We start from the raw sequence: 21,553 nt of genomic DNA on the forward strand, positions 1-21,553 counted from the left end.
TTTTAGGGGAGTAACGTTTTGCCCCACATGACCAAAAGTCATAAGTGACATTATCACACATGTCACTGTATATTAAATTTAGTACATCTGCAGTGTGTAACACTCTCTTACATTGCACTGCAACATAAAACAAGGGCTTGAATCATTCTAGGCAAAGCCTGTATTTTTTTTCCCCCTAAATGCTATTTGGTCTGAATGATAGCAAATGACAGCTCCTATTCCACACTGCAGCATGCCAAGTCAGACGGGGGTAAGCACGCAGTAAGACAAGCTTGAGAGCAGTTCAGCAAGCCATACATCCAGTCCTACAGAACGCTTAGAGAAAACTCACTTTGCTTATGTATTTTTTTCGAAGCACAAGGAATCTCTCGGGACTTTCCAGCACTAATTATTGCCCTCATTATGAAAAACAGTGCCCTTCTGCAAAGAATGATACAGGTGCTTAACTTCACTGACTCTGGTATTATTAACAAGCGTATGAAGTTAAGCACACATGTAGCTCTTTGCTAAATGCCCTCCAGTATAAAGCATATGGAAATAGGCCAAAACTAGCGGTTGGCATTTGTGGACCCCTAAAAAATTTCAAAAGGAGGAGCGGACCCCTTTGGAAATTTTGAACGGAGGTGTGGACCCCTTTCAATTGTTAAGCGTGGGTATTTGCATCCTTTTGATTGACTGCAGTAATCTTTCGCAGACCCCCGAGACAGTGTGCAGACAGCCACGGGTGTGTGGTTGAAACCCTGAACTACGCAGGGTGACCAAAAAAAAAAAAAAAAAGAGCAAAAAGCAAAAGGCCATGTTGCAGTACAAACACCCAGGTGTGGACCTGAGTTTTGAAGCCAGGGCTCTTGTGCCTGTACTGCTCAGAGCTGCTTAGCTTCTCTCCCTGTGCACGCACACAGGCACATGCATAGCCTTTTTGGAGGAGCAGGGGCTCTTTCGTGAAGGTAAGGTCCCAGCTTTAGGTCCCCGAAGCGTCTCCGTTCAGAACCACAGCAAGGTCCACGATCTTTTGTTCCCTGGGGAATCCCTCACGTTAATAATGCCACTGGGCAAGTGAGTCCTATAAGGCTCCACAGCTGGGGGTGGGGGAAGGCCTGCCGCCAGCCCCCTAGCCGGGGGGATCACCAGCGGGTGCTCTGCGCTGCCGGGGGTGGGGGCGAGGGAGACCGCCGCGGACCGGCCCGCGTGGCGCTGAGCCCCGGGCAGCGCGGGCTCGGGAGGGGGGACTCGCTGCACGCTCCCCCTCTTCCCGCCCCCAGCCCCGACCTGCATATATAGCCGCCCGCCTGCTCGAGCGGGAAGGCGCTGCGGGCAGAGCCGCCTGCCCCGCCGGGCTGCGGGGGCCGCATGGCTGCGGCGCTGGGCACGGACCCAGGCAGCAGCGGGAGGCGGCGGCGGAGGAGGACGGCGGCGGGCGGCTCCGGGCGCTGAGTGGGAGGAGAGTTTGCGGAGCGAGCCGGCAGCATGTGCTGAAGTAGCCGCCGCCAGCCCGAGCGGCTCCGGGACGCCGGCGGGGCAGCGCCATGGGGCCGGGCGGGCGCTGAGGCCGGGCGGCGGGTCCCGCGACCGCCCATGCCGGGCCGGCCCCACGGGGGGGCGGCGGCGGCGGCCCCGCGGGAGGAGCCGGGGGAGGCGCTGCCGTGATGGCCCTGGCCGAGAAGCGGGAGAAGCGCTTCGCCTTCGCGCCCATGACGATGGAGGAGGAGGACGGCGCCGCCGCCCTGCGGAACGGCCCCGGCCCCGGCCCCGGCGCGGGTCCCGGCCCCGGCTCCGGCTCCGGCTCCGGGCGGGCGGCGGCGGCGCCGGCGGGGGGCCCGTGGGCGGACGCCGCCCGGCCGCGCACCACGGAGCGGCACATCGCCGTGCACAAGCGCCTGGTGCTGGGCTTCGCCGTGTCCATCGTGGCGCTGCTGCTGCTCACCGTGATCGCCGTGCTGCTCGGCGTGCGCTTCGAGGAGTGCGGCCCCGCGCGCGGCAACGCCAGCCTGCCCGGCCCGGCGCGGCGCCACCACGCCGCGGGGGAGCCCCCCGGCCGCCGCCAGGAGCAGGAGGCGCCGGAGGAGCGGCACGGGCAGCAGAAGCAGGGCGAGCAGCAGGAGGAGCAGGAGCAGGAGGAGGAGGAGGAGGAGTGGCAGCGGCGGCGCCTGCAGCCGCCCTGGACCCAGGCGCGCCTGCCCCGGCACGTGCGGCCGCTGCACTACAACCTCATGCTGAGCGCCTTCCTGGACAACTTCACCTTCTGCGGGGAGGTGAACGTGCACCTGGAGTGCCTCAACGCCAGCCGCTACATCGTGCTGCACGCCCAGCGCCTGCACGTGCAGGCCGTCCGCGTGGCCGAGGACCGGCTGGCGGGCGGTCCTGCGCGTGGCCGGCTTCTTCCTGCACCCGCCCACGCAGGTCTTCGTGGTGGTCCTCAACCGCAGCCTGGAGGCGCGCCGCACCTACAACCTCAAGATCGTCTACAGCGCCCTCATCGAGAACGAGCTGCTCGGCTTCTTCCGCAGCTCCTACGTGCTGCACGGCGAGAGGAGGTACCTGCCCCTCCTCCGCGTACCCCCCTGCCCTGCCCTGCCCTGCCCGCCAAACTTCAGCCCAAGTTTCCCCGCAGGAAAGCACAGGGGTGCCCCCCCCCCGCAGTTAAGTAGCCTCAGAGCAGCGGGTTCCCAAACTCTGACAGATTGTGCATAGAAATTAAGAGCTGGAAGGGACCTTGAAAGGTCGGCTCCCACCCCCTTGCTCTGGGCAGGAATACTGCTGAGACCAAATGAGGTGTCTGTCCAGTCTCCAGTTTAAAACCGTGCAACTTTAAGTGTCGCCAACAAATTTTTCATGCATGTAGGTAACCGACTAGGTCTTCGATTTTAAGTCTGTAGTGATAAGACGTTTGTTAACGTGTGCTGCTGGTGGGGTGCATGCCGCAGATTGGGAACTGCCGCCCAGAGCAGTGGTCTCCAAACTTTTTGGATTGTGCACCCCTATCGGTAAAAAATTTTTGAGCACGCACCCCCCATATATGTATATTTATTTATTTGACATACGGACTGAGTGAGGGCGCCAGTGTCAATCCTAAAGCTTAATTTCTTCCTCTTATTTTTTTAGATAAAAAATAAATATCAATGGAAGTTCTGATATTTTCTTCCCGCTGCCCAATGGATCGTCTTGCGCACCCCACTTTGGAGACCATTGCCCTAGAGGGCTGACCCCCCCCCCCCCCCCCCCGGAGTATTTAAGGGGCGGGGGTCCTGGACCACCCTCCCCCCGCCACCCATCAAAAAGTCCCAGCACAGTTCTGACCAGTTCCCCAAGCCCAGTGCTGCCAGGTGCATGATGATCGGATTTGTACGATTGTTTCAACCCTTGTAGGATCAACAACAGTAAAAGTGTACAAAACACATGGTCACTTTTGAGGCGGCTCATTGATGCAGCCTGTGCAAAAAGCCCAGGTTGCTCTTGGGAAGTCTTAAGTGATTTTTTTTTTTTTTGGGTTTGCTGTCAGCACTTTCTTACAACTACTTGCCTTGAAATAAAGAAATGCTTTCCACTTCAGTGGTCCAGTTCTCACTCACTTGCTGGCAAGTTACAGTGTGCAACATAAATAAGACGCTTACTTATTTGCTTATTGTTTTTCAGTCTAGGCTAGTTTTTGAACAAATATACAATTATTTTGAGCTTCCAGTGTGATAATGTCCTATTTGAGACCTGGCAGTGTTGCCTCAGTCCACACCTCAAGCTGGGACTGGGCGCTAGGACCTGCTGGATGGAGCCCGCGACTTGCCTGCTGTAGATCTTACTGCTGACACTTCTCCCTTTTCCCCTGCTTGGATTGCGACGGGTAGGAGGGAGAAGGGCTTCTCCAGCCTCACAGGCATATACAGCCCTTTCATTCCTCTACCTCCTTTCCTCCCCCTCCTGCTTTGGGGTCCCTCACCCTTTCAGCTGCTGCTCGGCAGGGCTGGGAAGCGAGAGCCAACAGTTAACACATGAGAGCTTTTGCTGGGGAACGGGGCTGCTGTTTGCTAATGCTGTGCTGGTCTGCAGAGAGATTCCCATGAAGTCCTTTGGGACACGCTAAGAGCAGGCAATTTGCGTATGCTGGCTGTCCCCCTTCCTTTTGGGGCTGGTCCCTCCTCTCTAAGTGGGATAGGCTGCATGTAGCCAGGGTTACAGCACCTTTTCTTCCCCCACTGACATGCACAGGGGCTGCAAATACTTTACTGTCCCTCATAATCCCTCGATCCTTAGGGGTTTTTAAGACCTGGGTAGACAAAGCTTTGACTGGGATGATGTAGTTGGGGACAGCCCTGCTTTTGAGTGGGGGATTGGACTAGAATCAGTGGATCTCACCCTTTTCGGTACGAGGACCCATTCGTAAGCATCGATGGCCAGTCTTAAACCAGTGCCCCTGGCACCCCAGCCCTCCGGTTTATGGGGCAGGGAGTGGGTATGCTGGCAGGCTGGAACTCTGCCAGCCTGCAAGGGAAAACCCATGGTTTCCCAGTTTTCTTCTTTAAAAGAGAATCTGCTTTTAAAGTTTGTTGAGCTATTTTTAAAGTTTGTTTGCGACCCTTTCACGTATTCTTCTTTTGAGTGACAAACCATGGGTTGTAAAATGCTGGACTAGACCTCCTGAGGTCGCTTCCAACCCTCATTTTCTATGATTCTAAGATTATCAGTACTGTAATCCTCACATTTATGAAAGGAATAGGTAGGCAAGAGGAAAAAATAGACGGGACAAAAGCTAGGATAGGGGAAACTTATTTCTGAGATTATGGGTGGGTTTTTTTTCTCTAAATGGAGGCTTCCAAGGGAAGTTATCTCTGAGTAGGCTGGCTGAATCATCGTATATTCCAGGAGAGCCTGCATGTTTTATCATTCAGACAGGGCTCCAAAGCAGTTTTATCCTAATAAGATGCAGGCAACTTACTCAACAGGGGTTGACAAGAGCGAACTACTTACTGGGTATATTTTCATGTTAGTTAATCCATGTTGTAAGGTAAATGGAACGTTCAGTATGCCTGCTGATAGATATATAGATATATATACACGCACTTTAGAAGATGTAACACAGACCACTGAAATGCATTTTAATAGATATAACCGTATAATGAAAAACCCACCATGCACCACATTCAGCATAAAAGGAAGAGTCACTAGACAGCTAGGGAACAGGCAAAATTAAAGAGTAAACTTTCAGTTCTGGCATAAAGTGACCTATAGAAAAACAGTAGTTTTCCAATTTTCTGGGCCATGTACCCTATTTTAAGGTTGTTACTCTGCAGTGTATCCCTGTGACTCAGTGTTATGGATAAGGAATCTTAAAACATTGCAGGTGTGCCCTAATGTGTCTGACAACCTAGGAGAGATTGTACAGTTAGTTTTCCTTTCCCACCCCCTTTCCTTTCCTGTTCTTACTTTCATACTCCTTCCCTGTCTCTGTTCTCAAGAAATTGTCCACATATCCCCAAGGGTTATACTTACCCCTTTTTTGAGAGAAGCTCTATTAGAAAGGCAGTGCCTAGGAAAAAGGTCTGTTTAATACCCTAGTATTTCTTTAGTATATCAAACTTGAGTACATTGTCTTTAGGCCATAAATTTGGACATTGTCTTTAGGCCATAAAAGGCTCCATTTAAAATGCCATTGTGTACATCAGTGGGGGGCAACCCTTTTGGCAGGTATGCCACAAATTAACCTTGCTTCCTCCCAGAGTGCCCCTCTGATCCCTTTCCCTTACCTCATCTGCTGCTCAGCCTTCTGCTCCCTGCTGTGTACTCCTTGACCTCACTGCTGCTCTGCTTTCTGCTTCCTGCCCTGTTTCCTGCCTGATCTGATACACTTTCTGCCCTATCTGCCACTGTGCTGCTTCTCCCCTCTCTAGTCTACCTGTGCAACTTGCGGCATCCAAGCCAAAAGTTTGTCACCCCTGGTGTACATTATAAGGACATTTTAAGACAACTTGATCTGTAAGGTCCCTTCCAGCTCTTAAAAATGATGAAACCTTTACAGTCTGAAAGCACTAACCATGTCTTTGTTCAAAGCCTGAAATATTTTTTAGTGTAGGATTCTGCTGCCACTTTCCTTCGTTCACTTCAATTGCCTTACTGTAGATTTATACTAATAGAAATGGGGTTGCACTAAATTACCTTTTGAGGTCTCTTAAAATAATCATAATTCATGAGGTTTTAAGTGAGAATCATTGCTGTTTTCATGTTGCAGCAGATTCTCTCTTAGTATTCCTGAGTCCTAGCCATAGACCAGGAACCTGTTGTGCAAGGTGCGCTACAGAGAAGAAAAAGCCAGCAGGTCTTAATTGAAGTAGTTAAAAAAGTGGGGCTGACTGTTGCTAGTGCTCCCAGAATGAGTTTTTATATTTAAGCTGTCTGGAATTGAAACACCCACATGGTTGCACATTATTTTTTTTCCTGAATCTCTTATTTATTTATTTATTTATTTATTTTGATATTTCCTGCTGAGCAAAGAGTTTGCACTATGGATATTGGGGGAAAAAGTAAGGAAGACAGAAAAAAGAACACCCCCAACTCAATTATATCAACAATTCTCATATTAAAACATTTTTGTTGCTATGGTTACTAAGAATTTAAGCAGACTGATGCTGGAATCACAAGCAGAGTTAGGATTAAAATTTGCGGTTTGTCGTCACAGCCAAAGAAAAACAGAATTTGCGTGGAACTCGGTTGTAGAAAAGATGCAGCTGTATAGCTTACTTTTCATCTGATTAAGAACCGAGTGCCTGGTGTAAACAGAGCTCTAATGTGTCCACATTTTTCCTGACTGATCTGTGGAATTTACTTTCTGTAACCAATTTAAATGTTGATAATAGCAATTAGAGTAACCTGGCTTCCTATATAAATTCATGATAGAGAAAATATTCACACAGTTCTCATGCATTTATGCTGTTTAGTTTTTCAAAATAATTTAAACAAACTGTTAAATACATACTGTGATGACATTCCAAAGGAGTAAAAGTACCACGCTTCTGATACTTTTTGCACCAAATTCACTAGAATATTTATAGTTTTAATATTTGTTAAAAGCTCCAACATAGTTTAAGATGCGCTGGGGAGGTAATTATCTAATGTATGCTATTCAGTGCTTATGGCACCAGTCTTCAAGTATGGATGGTTCTAGTGTAAATAAACTTCATTAACCATGTTGTTTTGGGCTGGATCCTCAACTTTTATATACTGGTGTAGCCTTCTTAGCCAAAGGTTATGGATATTCCTCCCCACCCCCACCTGTCCCCTCCTCCCCTCTGTGCTAGTTTAGGATTTATGCTTAAGTTATGGTATACATCTGACATTAGTTATAGTTTCAGATGTTTAATAGAAGTTCTGCTTTTTCCTTTTGAAGTGTCACAAGCTTAATGAGTCATTGTAATATAAAAAATATATATATTCTAAACAGCGAGGCTTCTTTGTTCAAAACGTGTTCCTGCAAAGTAGTAATTTGCATTTTGATTAATAACCTGCTTTTTAAAGAAAATATACATATAAATGGTTCATAACTCTTAAATGTAGACCAGTTTCTGTTTTGACAGATGGCATGGCTCCTTTCAAGTTTTGTGAGACCTTGCTGTTCCAGTGGAACTTTAGCTTTTTGACATCTTTATAGTTGATCAAAATATAGCAACATTGTTAGAATAGCAATCCCTGTAAAAGGACTTTAAATGGCACTTTTCACTTGTGCTTGAGATGCAGATAGTTCTGGCTAACTCTGCGGCTTCAGAAGCACTATAAGGCTTCCACTCACTTTTCTTGTATACTTAATATTTGATCCCATTAATGAAAGCCATAAATCAGTCTGAAATGTTGATAGAGATATGACAGTCTTTGTTTTACCACTTAAGTTACTGTAACTTTAGTGAAAAAGATAAAAATGAAAGCAAAAATGAGAGCCAAGTTACTTTGCACTGTGCGCTGTAATTTACTTGGCAATAGCCAACTAATAGCTGGATATGATGTAGGCAAAGATCTAACTCTTGTACAACTGAAAAGAAACAAATTCCTTGGATCTTTCCAACAAAACAAACTAATTGATTTATTTTATTACAACTAAGATGTCAAAATAGACAAGTTGTTGAGGAAACATGTCTCTCTTTAATAGACGAGGTGGAATTAAAAGTGCATGCAAATTATTGTTGTAGGTTTGCTAGGTAGGCAAGCTGTGAGGCTTTCATTCCAGGAAGTACAGCTTTGGGTACTGGTATTTCTAGGAATTATAAGATAAAAATGTTAATGCCCAAGAAAAGTTTTGTCATCTGTCTCTCCTACATACCTTCACTGCTCTCTAATCTCAGCATGCTACAGAAGTTCTGCATGTTTATCCCATTTCTTTGTTCCTTAGGAGAAAATGTATAAATTCTGTTATACATGCTTATAGCTTAATCTTCAGGACTTTCTCTTTCTTTCCTCCCCCAAAATGTAACACAAGACTCTAGACTCAGTGGTAATACATACCAGCTAAGGGATAAATATTATTGTTTCTTGGTATTGATGGAGTTTAATATATCTGTAATATAGTATTGAATGTTATCAAATATCCAGTAATGCACAATTTGTGTCTTTAAAATACGAAGAATTTATCAGTAGTACTTATTAGGCTGTCTAAGAGATTGTTTCAACAGCCCAACTTCTAAAGAATATTAAGACAGTATCGATAAGATCTTCAGGGGCTGAAAAACAGTGTTTCCTCATTTACACGCTGTCAGGATGTGTTGTGTGCAGAATTCCCTGAGCAGGCATTTAAAATACCTGTGTATTTGAGCTCATTAAAATCGTTAATTGCAAAAGAAAGTTCATCAGTCATAGCTTTAGTAATATTGTTCTGAGTCTTACTTTCTGTACTCACTCAATGCTCCTTTTAAATTTATTTGTATTTGGGCGTGAATACAATTCAGAATTAAGCCCATTTTAAGGATCTGGATGAAACGAAGCAAAGCAAAATGCTTTGTTGGACAAATTCCGCTTTGCTACAGTAACATAAATCTATTGATGTGAAAAGAGGGTTTTTTTTGTTTTTTTTTTGGATTGGTAGAGCTAGAACTGAGCAATATTTGGCAAGCTTGCACATAGATCTGGATTTACTTATCCCTTGTTAAAAATGAGACAAAAAAGCAATGATATAGTGAACTCTTTCCCACATATTAAATAATTGTCATTATTATTAAGATTTGGATTTCAGTTAAGATTTCAGACAAAGAACTGAAACGAACTCTAACTAGTGTAAAAGGCATTACGCTTTAAAAAGCTGATTCCATGTGAAAACTACAGGTAATTTCCTTGTGAAACTTATTCTGAAGCACTCTCTGTATGTATTTACTCAAAAAGTAACATACTAGGCTTAAAGTGTCATAACTTGCCAGTAATTTCATTTTGTATCGCTTTTATAAAAACATGAAAAATCATAAACACGCGTTAATTTTGAACAAGTTACTTATCTACTTTTGCCCCATCAGGATTTCAGAATATCACATTGGAGAGCAGCACTCTGTTTTATGTGGAATTAGCCCTTTCCACCATTGTTACTAGATTCGTCTTTCTCTCAGTCCACGAAAACTTTACCTTACAGGTTGGTAAGGTTGCACAAGGCATTTCTCTTCAACACTGTCATTTAAAATCTAGGAAGCTGCTAGTTTGTGAACCATTACCTTTCAAACTCCTTGGGCCCATCGATACATGCTATTAGTGCATAGCGGTAAATTGTGGTGCATATTGCACCGGAGTTTATTGCTCTTTATCAGTGCATTTGAACGTTCTCCTGGCAGTGCATTGAGCCAGGTCAGAGCAGCCCTGGCTGGTAGGAGGCTGGCAGGGTGTGGGGGAAGGAGTCGGCCTGCCAGCTCATGGCTGCTCTGACCCAGCTCAGTGTGCCGCAGACGGGCCAAATGAGGCATGAGGGTGCTACAGTGTGGGGCTAGCTGGCCCTGCATGGAAGCACCCTAGTGCCCTAGACACCTCTGTTGGTATCTACAGGAGAGTTGCTGCTGAGTAGAGAGCTCCAGCATAGGATAGAACTTGTGTTTACAAGGAACCTACAGGGGAGTTAATTCATTTCCTCCATCCTAATAGCATTGCATGTGTCGATGCTGAGATGTTTGCTGCAGAGCTAATGAGGCAACTCCACGTTAAACATCTCATGTAGATACACCCAACTTCACACAACTAGTTCCTGTTCATATTCCATTTTGAATACCACCAGAGCATAATTCATTGCTCTCACAATGCACACCATAAAGTACACTCTCAAAAAGTAAACTTTTTCTTGCAAAGTTTCCAGCATATGTGGATTTTCCCAACGGTTTAAGTGCAGGCATGTGTTCATAAGAGTTCCTTTGCAGAACAAGTATCCAAGTTTGTATAGCTGTAAAGAAAATATTTGTAAGTGTGGTATTATGAAAAAAATAGAATTTCCCCCCCTATACAATAACTTAGTTTTTTCTTTGAGATTTCTACAAGATTGCCTGTTATCTCTTAATTTTTAGGTTTGTTTGTCATGACATTTGTAGAAAAAGATTGAAAAGCATATTTTTACATAGAGACTTAATTGTGCGCTTATTTGAAACTCTGCAAGGGCCCTCCCTAGACCCTTCTGATCGAGCTCATCTACACATCCACTTTAATGCACAGTAACCTATTTTACTGAACATTAAAGCAACGTGAAAAAAACATGTGATTAAGCTAATGCACAGTAAAATAGGCTACTGTGCATTAAGCATCACTTTAAAACTGCGCATTTGTTACTGGGCACTGAGGAAGCCCAATGTACATTTACTTAGTACCTCACATTGGAGGTACTAAATGTAATGTGCATTAGGAAAAGTGCATTAATGCATGTGTAGACATGCCCACTGGACTTTTGTAGCTATAATGCTCTTACATTTTTGTGGGATGCAGATCTATGTGCAATTAGTACACAAATTTATCAAGGGGAATGGTGATCTTCTGGGTTATGCTAAGTAAACATAAGATATAATGTCCAAAGAAAAAGGAGATATACGCATTTAGTATTTGAGGTCACAATGAGCACCCTGAAATTTGTTAGATCTTAGATTTAAATGAAGATTGTGCTTCTTGTGTTACACTCTGGGACCTCTATTAGTTGACTGTTTTTTACATACTGATGAAGAAAACTGTCAGGACGTGAAGTATGATACAGGGGAGCATGTTTTTTATAATTTTAATTTTGTGTACATAAAGTTTGTAGTAATTTTGTGGTGCAGTACTTTGCACGGATTGAATATCAGTATATACAGGATTTATACCAAGAACTACTATTACACCAAAACAGAATTATTAACACAAGAAGTATATATAGTATATGAATTGCATTTAATCGTTGTTATAGCTGAGTTAATTTTAGTAAACAACAGTATTCTAGTAATAATATATCACGTCTGACTTGAACAATATGCATAATCACTTATGTCTTTTTGTTTGTTTTTTTTTAAATTGCAGATTTCTTGCCGTTACACAGTTTTCTCCTACTCATGCCAGAAAAGCCTTTCCTTGCTTTGATGAACCCATCTACAAAGCCACTTTCAAAATCAGCATCCGGCATCAAGCAACCTATTTGTCTTTGTCCAATATGCCAGTTGAAACTTCTGTTTTTGAAGAAGATGGATGGGTTACGGATCACTTTTCGCAGACTCCTCTTATGTCCACATATTATCTAGCTTGGGCTGTTTGCAACTTTACTTACCGAGAAACGATCACCAAGAGTGGAGTTGTTGTAAGTATTTTTAATGCTAGGTCTATGGGCACTATGATGCTAGGTGCTTAGAGTAGTTGCTCTAAGTAATCTGGCATCATGTTTCTTTACGAAAAGCAAGACTTTGATTAACATTCATAATGTTTGTCTGTGTACTTCAGGCCATAAATCTGTTTTTATATTTGTTTTTCTGAATTTTTTTTTATGTATATCCTGCATTTCATAATGTTTTAGCTTACCAGGGCAACCTAGCTTGACATACTTAGAGCTAAAACTTTAAGCATCTAAGTATGTCACTCCACTTTAATTTTTATTATTATTTAATTCCTGTTTCTTATCCTTCTTTTGGTCTTTTCATTTCCCATGTTCCTAGAGGTGCTTGCAGAGAGGGTACAGTAAAACAGCAGTGATCTGTATTTGGTATACTGTCTTCTGGCACAAGGTCCTGAAGCTCACTTTTATCCTTAGGGCTGTTGCTTAGAAGTGAGTCTTTACACCAGGGGTGAGCAGTTATTTTTGGCAGCAGGCCATTGGGGGTGCTCATAGCCTGTGGCAGATGGCCCCCCACCCCCCCATGGTATGTGGCTCTGGCTGAGTCCTGAGAGTTGCATGTGGTGGCAGGAAGTGGGGCCAGGCCATCAGCTCCATCACATGGGGTGCCTCATAGCTCGTGCAGATCCTGGGACTCCGTCAGAGTAGCACGCTGCTGGGAGGAGCCCCGGCATGGTGGAGCCAGTGGCCTGGCCCTGTTCTCTGCTGCCATGTGCAGCTCCTAGGACTTGGCCTGAATGGGAGGGAGTGGGGCCAGACTCCATTGCACAGGGTTCTCTTCTAGGGCGATGTGAAGCTTTGCCAGCTGTTTTGTTTTGACGCTGTTTCACCTTGTTTCGAGCTTGAAACAGTGAAATTGAAATGAAATGAAGGGCTTTGAAACTGCCTTGAAATGAAATGTGGCCAGCTGAAATGTTTCGAATTTTGAATCAGCCCAGTCATCAGAGGCAGTGGAGAGCCAAGGCTCCACTCCGAACAGCAGCCCTGGCTCTATCTACCTCCTCAGATTTGGCTCTAGTGTGGGGCCCGGGAAAAATTCAGCTCTTGTGGGGATGGGTCCCTGCCTGCTGCTGGTCCCAGGTGACAGCACCAGCCTCCTGTGATCTGGGAGGCAGATTGGGGCCTGCACCCTCAGGAACAGTTCAGCACAGCCCTCCTGGGGGTATGGGCAAGTCCCTGATCTGCCTGCCAGATGACAGGAGGCTGGTGTTGCTGGCTGGACACAGCCCATGCCACGTAGACTGGTGCTACCACTGGCCCGAGCTAGCAGCACCAGCCTCCTCCTGTCATCTGGCAGGCAGATTGGGGTCTCCCCTGCACCCCTGGGAAGGAAGCAGGGGCTGTACTGGACTGCCCCCGGGGGTGCAGACCCCGATCTGTTTGCCAGATGACAGGAGGCTGGTGCTGCCGGCTGGAGCCAGCAGCAGCACCAGTCTTCCCGGTGCCGACTATGGGCGAAATGTCAAAATGGCAAGAGCTTTGACGAAATGAAACTCTAAACAAAATACTATTCAGTCAAAACATTGAAACAGAAGTTGAAACAGAATGATGCTGTTTTGCACAGTCCTGCACTCTTCTGCTTCCAGCAGAGTCCTGGGAGCTGCACACGGTGGCAGGGATCAGGGCAAGACTACCATCTCCATCTCGCACAGCTCCTAGCCGAGTCCTAGGAGTTGCATGTGAGCCCTGGGGAACCTTGCTGTCCTGGGTCCCATGCTCCCACTGACCCAGGTTCTGTGCTCCTACCATCCCGGGCATGGACCAGGCCTTGCTCCCCCACCACTGCTTCACTACCTGCTACACTGCAGCAGGGACAGGAGGAGGAGTCTCTGGAGGCTGGGAGATCCCAGCCGTTCCCTGGGCAGCTGCAGCAGCCCCGCCTGGAAGCTGTGCTTGGTGGTAGGGCTGGTGCTGTCCTGCGGGGAAGGGTGGGAGCTTAGCACACTGCCCAGTGGGAGTGGGCGGAGCTCAGCAGGGGCAGCCATGGGCCAGGCTGGATGCAGTTAATTGGTAGGTGCCTGCCTGTGGGCCAGATGAAATTGCCTGGTGGCCCGGATTTGGCCCACAGGTCATATTTTGCCCGTTCCTGCTTCACACCCTCACCTCTTGCATGGAGTCTCAGATGGGAGGAAACCTCACAGATTTCTGATTTGCATGTGGCATGGTTCCAAAAGCTGCTGCATTTAAAAAATAAATAAATAAATAAATAAATAAATGTCAGTTTGGGTTTTGTTTAGAAATATCAAGTGCAGGACTGTATAACAAGCCAAAATATACATGAAACATTTTGTTAGCTAAACAGATTTTTGAAATACTGTCAGTTTTGTATTTTGTTGAATATACAGAAAAGCTTTGAGATACTTTGCACAACAATATTATTTCAGTGTTAAAATGGGGGGCGGGGGAGGGCTGGATTGAAGCTAGATTACATGCCTGCGCAAAGAGTAATGGGTGACAAGAATTCACTGCACTTTTTTGCATGGGCTCTCCTGACTTCATGTTCTAGCAGGGACTGCTTGCTGACTTAAGGCTTCCCTTGGAGCAGAGGAGTACAAAGGGAATGGTGGGGTAGGAATCTTGTCCCACCCCAACTATATATTATGCCAACTAGCAAATGTAGCACTGCATTTCCCTTTGTGACTCATGAACAAGATGGAAACCTGATTTAAAAGTGATTCTCTGGGGCAAAATGCCCCACTTTTTTAGCCCTAGGGTACTTTCAGTTTGGAGACTTACTAGATGGGTGTCTAGTCTTTAGTGCCGTAGGCCAGAGGCTGGTCTTAAACCTATGGTCTCAGCCTTGTTAGGCCAGTACCCTCTCCACTAGTGAGTAGTGACTGGATGACTGAAATGGATTGCCCATCAGATATGGAACCTGTCACCTCTGGTTACCAGTTTTAATTTATTGCTCCAGCTTCATCGTTACTAAAAACTCTAATCATCTGAGGTGTATCCATAGGTCTAGGCAAAATGAGCTGGTGGTTTCAGCTGAGCAGTTAGTACATGGGTATCAACACGCTATCAACACGCTAAAAGATCTGTAACCATCAAGGGCTTTATGATCCCCTTTATACCTTAATGCTGCTGAGTCTCATAGATATTCATATAAAGTTGTGATAAAGGACTGGTGCAAGTGCTCCATGTGCTTCCGACATACAGATGTCATAATTCTTAACACAACTGCACATGTGCAACAAAAGGCACAACATTCAAGACTTTCGGTTTGCAAAATACAGCCTTTTCCACTTAAACGCGAAGAATCCCCTTTTCCTGTAGCACTGTTTAAGTCTTATGCTCAGGAGGCGGCAGCCAGTTGCAGGTGACAGTCATGTATACCTGAGTAGGGTCTGATACCCTGAGGAAAGGGGAACACTTATGTGCAGACAGTACTTGCCTACTTTTTACTCTTTCTCCTGTTAGGTGATATTAATCCTTGAATGTCTGTGGCTAACAGGAGTTCACGACAAACCGGCACTCAGCAGCTTAAAATGAATCTGTGGCTACCTAAGGCACCACAGCCATAAACTGAGATAGAGCACAGGTCCTCTTGTTTCAATAGTGTAAGAGCTTATGATGTGTAGTGTTCAGTCAGTTTGACAGCCTTACAAAAACATACCACACTAATTGGCACCCTTGCTGGCAGTCTCAACAGAGGGGCCAAAAGTTGAACAGCCATGTAAACCAAGATGCTGTCTAAGCCCTAAAGGTGGTTTTAGTGCATGTTCTCTTGCTTTTGCCCATCATTTACAGTGGGCCCAACAATGTGGTCTCTTAATGCTTGAATAGTGAGTAGACCTGAAGGAATACTTTGTACTGAATAATTCATTAAATGAATTTAGCTTCTTTTTCAGCTTGACTGTGAGCTGATCACCATCAGTTTGTGTTGCTCAAAACTCCTGATCAAGTATCTCACTGCATTGCTATAGTGTGGATTGTTTGCAAATATTTTAGGTTTCAGACAGTTAGTGGCTGCTCAGAAAAATCACATGGTATCATTGCTGTACCCCAGTCTGGAGAGTGAGCATACACTCAATGCATTACCTTTTTTTTTTTTTTTTTACCTTGGCACTAATGCATGCAGCTCTGAAAGGTCTCTCCCCAGCAATTTTGCAAGTAAAATTAATTGCCCCAGTTGTCCATGGAAGTTGAAAACAAAGGCACAGAGAAGTAAATTCATTTACAAGCATGAATCAATAGCTGGGAAATTCCCCTGTCTCTAACACTAAAGCACTCTAGTCACATTTTAAACTTGAGGGATTTTGCTTAAAGTAATGCAATTTGTCACATGTCTTTTCTGAGCAAGTGAAGGACTTTAGTTGCCTTGTACTGTCACTCTGGCATTTTAATTTCAATTCATAAAGCAATTAAAAAATGTGTTTTTGATGTGTTGACAACAAAAATCTCACTTCCATTCTTACTAATCAGAATCTTGCCTGATTTGAGTATTTTTAAGGGAGCCCAGGACAATTAAACCCCTAGGAAAACAAAGCAATAGTAACATTACAAAGTGTCTTGATAACTGGAGAGGGTTGATGATCAGCAGTTCTCTCTGCCTCTGGAAAAAATGGCATTTGGTATTCTAAGAGTCTCAAGCCAGGTCAGCCCTTGTGGTTTTATAATGAATTCTAATCCATGCTCTAAATTCAGGTTAAATTAATTTTGGATTGCCAAAATAGCCAGTTCCTAAATAATAATAATAAAATGCTTAGTACTTGTAAAATGTCACATATAACACATGCAAAGTTGCTGTATATTATGCAGACTAATATTTGTTTGAAAAGGGGAACTCAAGATAAGCATTGCTTTCAGGAGCACAGTTCAGTGGATGTCAGCTGTTAGCATAAAAGTTCAGTCCCTGTGGGGCCTGACAAAAATCCCTACCTGAATACATTTTTCAGAAACGGTCACCTCTTAAGGGTGGTTTAAGGATGTATGATATGTTGATTACATTCTCTGAGCAAGTGCAGGGGGAAAATATTGTTGTGGAGCTGCTTTTAAATCACACGGACACCCTTTTTCTTCTTCCACTTAAGCAAGTATATGACATAAAAAAAATCCACTACAGCAACTTGTAAATTCTCACTTTTCTATAGGTCTCTCTTGCACTGAGTTATGTTCCTTAATTACACATACTCACAGTCGTAAGTATGTCACTTGTCAGTAATTATTGAAATCATAATTCTGATTTATAGCATCATCCCCATTGAACTCTCCCTCCTTCATCATTATTTTCTCCACCTCTTCAGTTCCTCGCTTTCTTTTGTTGCTTTCTAATCCGGGGATGGGCAAAATATAGCCCATGGGCTGGATCAGGCCTGCCAGCTGGCTGGATACCGCCCCTGCAGTATTCCATATAGGGCCGAGTCTCATCAGCTCCCACTGGGGCAGCCTGTGTCCGCACTCCTGCCAGTCTTGGCTCTAGGCAGCATGCAGCTTTTGGCGGGGTTATTCCCAGTGCGGCTGCAGCCAGTCGGATGTTCCTGTGTTCCTCTCACCTCCAGTGGGAGCAGCCAGGCTGAAGCTTCGCTGCCTGCCTGCCCACCTGGAATGGTGTGGCAGGGCCAGGATTGGGAGGAGTGGCTGCTGGAGGCAAGGAGAGCACAGCAGCACCAAGCCCATGTTTTTCCTTGCCTCCTTCCTTTTGACTAGTCATACTTTTCCTTGCTTCTCATTCTGGGAGCTTCTATCCTCTTGTACTAAATGGAGGGGGATGGATAATAGATGTATAAACCCAAGGGATATCAGCTGGTGATGGGATTCTTTTCTATATACAGCAGGGACAGAAAGTTGTTGGGGCATTCTTCCTCTTGCTGCTCCTGCGATGGTGATGGCAGTAGGTGGGTAGAAGGAGTACTGTTTGGTGGTTTAAGCAAGACTGTTTTAATTGAGTGAATGGTTGCTTACAGGTTGATTGGGTGTAGAGAGGGGGAGGGCTGGGGAAGAATCATCTGGGCCAAATGAAATGGCATTGGGAAAAATAGGCGCAGGCAGCAGTGAGGCATTCGGGGAAGACAGAACAGCAGTAGGACGTCAGCAGAGACTTGACAGCCTCTTTCTGAAATTCTTTGATAATGTATAACTGGGGCAGCTCTGCTTGAACTTGCCCCACAGCTTAGCTGAATGGGATATAAGCACAAGCTTGAGCATGCAGTTCTGCACTTGGAGCAGTACTTTACTTGATTAGGTTTTATCTTAAGTTGAACAAAGCATTTTGCTGTCCTCTTGCAAGCGCTAGCTGCAAAGCATCGGTGAAAAGGCATTCTACCTGACATAGCTTTTCTCTATTGGGGATCTTGCTTTCACAGTTGTTTGTTATTAGGAAACATCAATTGATGTCAAATTAATAAAGTATTTAGAATAACTCCTGCTCTCCCATTAGTTATTAGTTTTTTGCTACTGAGAAAACAGCAATATATTGAACAGTCCCATATCTGTGATGCCATGGTATTCAGTCTTTAACTTTTCAAATTCTAGAACCTTTATATTTATTCATATTTGTATATAATACCAATAATGACCTCAAGATCAGGCATTTCCTGTCAGTTAATGACTGCTTGAGTAAGAGGCCTGAGGCAAAGCCCCAGGCCCTCTTCCCTAACTGGTGATTTTTAACTGTCAGCAAATGCCCTCTCCATCAGTCATTATTTATGAATCATTATCAAAAAAATAATTCACCAAATAACATTTCATGGGTGAGCTAGCTATTCTGTTACAGCAGGGCAGTATAGTAGGCTATCAAAAGTAGATCTGGGCCAGAAACAAAACATCCTCTGAGATTTGCTCTGCTCCAGATTTTAAACTTTACCTCTTGGGCTCCTTCTTTAAACAAAAATTGAGTTTTATTTGGCCATGACTTACTGTTTGAAGGCCATGTACATAACAGGCTTTAAGCTATCAGAGTGAGAGATCAGACTGATATGTAGCTTTTTGGATTTTAGTCCTCGTCTTATCTCCTGGGTCACTGGTAGATCAGTGATTTAATGGTAATAGACAAGTCACTGGCCTTGATGCCCTCTTCCCATCTCAAGTGCTTGATAAACTAAAAACCAGGAACATACTAAAGTGAAACTTTTACTCTAAGTGTGGGACTTCTGTGGTAATACCAAACAAGAAAACCAAGTGTGTGTGTGTGCGCGCGCGCGCACGTGTGCATGCACCCACAGACTTTTGTATCTGCTTATATGATACTGATTGTAAAGCATTAGCAGTAAGGGCTTGACTCCATAAACACTTTCAGGAGCGCTCAGTACCGTAAGTAGTTGTACTGACTTTAATGAGACAGAGCCCTACCATGGTAATAATACAAGAAATTCTAATCGTTTCAGACTCGCCACATCAAAATTTGTTCACGATTCTATTTTAGGCACTCATTTTGTAACAAACTTAGTACATTATTTTTTTAACTAATGAATGGGTGTGTAGCTGAAAAGTGACACAAACAGACGAACAAAAACCTCTGTGATCAGCATCCATACTAAACTGAATATGTCAGGGCATCCTGTAAAAAAACATAAATTGCAAACTTGCAATCTATTGTTATTGATTTCTGGTTGAATTTGCAAGTCGAATGCACTAAGAAAATACTGTACATGTATAGTGCTTACTCTTTTAAAAAATCTCTTGGGTCAGCATTTGTGGTACATGCAGCATTTAAATGTGATATTTATTTTATTAACATAAATTCTCTGCTGCTCTTTGAAATGAATGTCATAGAATTCAAAGACTTAGGATAAGGAGGCTAACAAAATTCCTATATTTTTGGCTAGCAAGATGAGCTGTTCTGTAGAATATGTGAGGAATACTGCATTGAAACCTTGTGCAACTTTGTAAGCAGGTACAATACGAGTATGGCAAATGCACAAATCTTTTTCCCTGCTTCATAACTAGACTGTACATTTATGATTTGCTGTTGGCAAAGGGGACATATGGTTGCACTGCCACAAGAATCAAACCAGAGAATGGATTTACTCAGTTATACTTCTTTCACTCGTTTTGAAGCGGGTGAAGATCATTACTGTACCTAGTATTTACAGTGGCTGGTGAGTACTGTGGGGCAGAGCCAGAGCATTTCCTAGTCCAACCCTTCCCTTATTAAATAGGCAGGAGTTCAAGCTGGGGAGGAATCTTCTCTCTTGCTTCTGTGTAAAGTGACTAATGGCTGTGGCAGCATAGCCTTTACTAAAGAACAAACATAGTTGTATTTGTATGCCTTTGCTGTGCTGTGTCCTTTTATGCTTTCCTAGTTCTTTTATATTTCGCTGGACTACCAAATTATTTGACATTGGTAACTTTATTCACTGAGGTCTCGATCCTGCTCTTGTTACATCAGTATGAGATCTGTGACTGACATCAGTAGAGGTAGCATGAGGCTTCTACCTAGGATGAATTAGTAGTAAGTGTTTCTGTAGGGCTTAAGCTCTTTCTATAGAAGCAAAATGAAGCACAATGTAATCTTTAGGCGGGATCTCACCTCAGGACAGCATGAAGGTGAGCACGTTATTGCACCAGCATGAACGTCTGTCAGTCAAACCAATGTTATCCTGTACCCCTACCATAGCAGCTTCATTCTGCCGAGTGAAAATGAAATTGCTTAGGCAGGTGTCTTAGTTGACATAGATTTGAGTGACAGATACAGTATTTGTGAGGCAGAAGAGTGATGTGTGCTTTTATTTATTTATAGAGCAGTCTCTCCTCCAAGGTGTTAGTAAGTTTTAAATCATACTTTTCATATAGACTATAGGAACTGAGTATATTTGTTCCTAGTTTTTATAGTAAGTGTGGCGATGACCACAGGAGCTAGGATTGTGTGACTGTTTCTATTCTAACTTTCCTTTTCAGTCCATCGGATTTCTTAAATGTTCAATTTTGAGGCTTGATCTCTGCCTAGGATGATTGATTTATTTATTTATTTTTGGAAAGCTTGAACTAAAGCTGTCTAAACATTTTTGAATACAAGAAGGATGAAGGTTTACATCCTTCCCTTCAAAGAAAGAGGCAGAATCAATGGAATCAATTTACACCAGGTACAGATCTACTCTATTTTTATTAGGTATCTTATGCTTTTTTTATTTTTATAGATGTGACCATATGACTTTTAACTCTAGAGTTAATGAAGATTCTCATTTGCCTTCTTACCTGTTTGCACGTTCAAATGTGCATTGGGATGGCATAACTTTCAGCTTTCCTGTTACAAATGTGCATTCCCAGTGCACAGCTTGGATTACAGCTGCTGGTGTAGTTCTTGTAAAATCTCCTGCCCAGTACTCATTCAGTAGCCTAACCCTGTGTCAGTGTAAGCTCTGCAGCTGTGGCCAGGGAATAAGGGGTAAACTGACTCTCAGTGATGGTCCCAGTGCTCTAACCATGGTCTGGTTGGAGTTGTTTCCATCCCTGGTGTACTGCAGTATTTACAACAGCTGACAATCTGGCAGCTCATTATATACTCTACCCATCCCCTCCCATTGCTGGCAAATCCCCTTACACTAAGGGTGGGGACAGGTGGCCTAGAATTGCTATGCTGGCTTTGTGCCACCCAGTGATACCCCTGGGAAATCCTGGCTGCTCCTTTCTGGCAGCTTTCTGGCTGCTTAGTGCTGTTGAGACAGTGCAAAAGCAGCCAGAGGTGAGAACTGAGCCCATTATCTGCCTATTTGAAACAACATTATCTGAAGCAAATTGCATTTCTCTTTGAAGGACAAATGACCCAAAGTGCAATAAAGTTATTCCCTGGTGGTTTACCAGAAAAATATTTAGTGATATGTTTTATTTTAACAG

The 21,553-nt window shown here is 44.4% G+C and overlaps 1 protein-coding gene across 1 annotated transcript in view; it reads left to right on the forward strand.

The window, feature by feature from the left end:
* Positions 1-1,496: 1,496 nt before the first annotated feature.
* The window catches only part of TRHDE (thyrotropin releasing hormone degrading enzyme), a 321,603-nt gene continuing 301,546 nt past the window's right edge, over positions 1,497-21,553 (forward strand). Inside the window, 3 exon segments of the mRNA XM_090042544.1 lie at positions 1,497-2,357; positions 2,359-2,534; positions 11,476-11,749. Coding sequence (XP_089898670.1) covers positions 1,647-2,357; positions 2,359-2,534; positions 11,476-11,749 — 1,161 coding nt within the window. The 5' untranslated portion in view covers positions 1,497-1,646.

The sequence above is a fragment of the Crocodylus siamensis genome, chromosome 4 (assembly GCF_052110815.1).
Source record: "Crocodylus siamensis isolate JL-2025a chromosome 4, ASM5211081v1, whole genome shotgun sequence".
NCBI lineage: Eukaryota > Metazoa > Chordata > Crocodylia > Crocodylidae > Crocodylus > Crocodylus siamensis.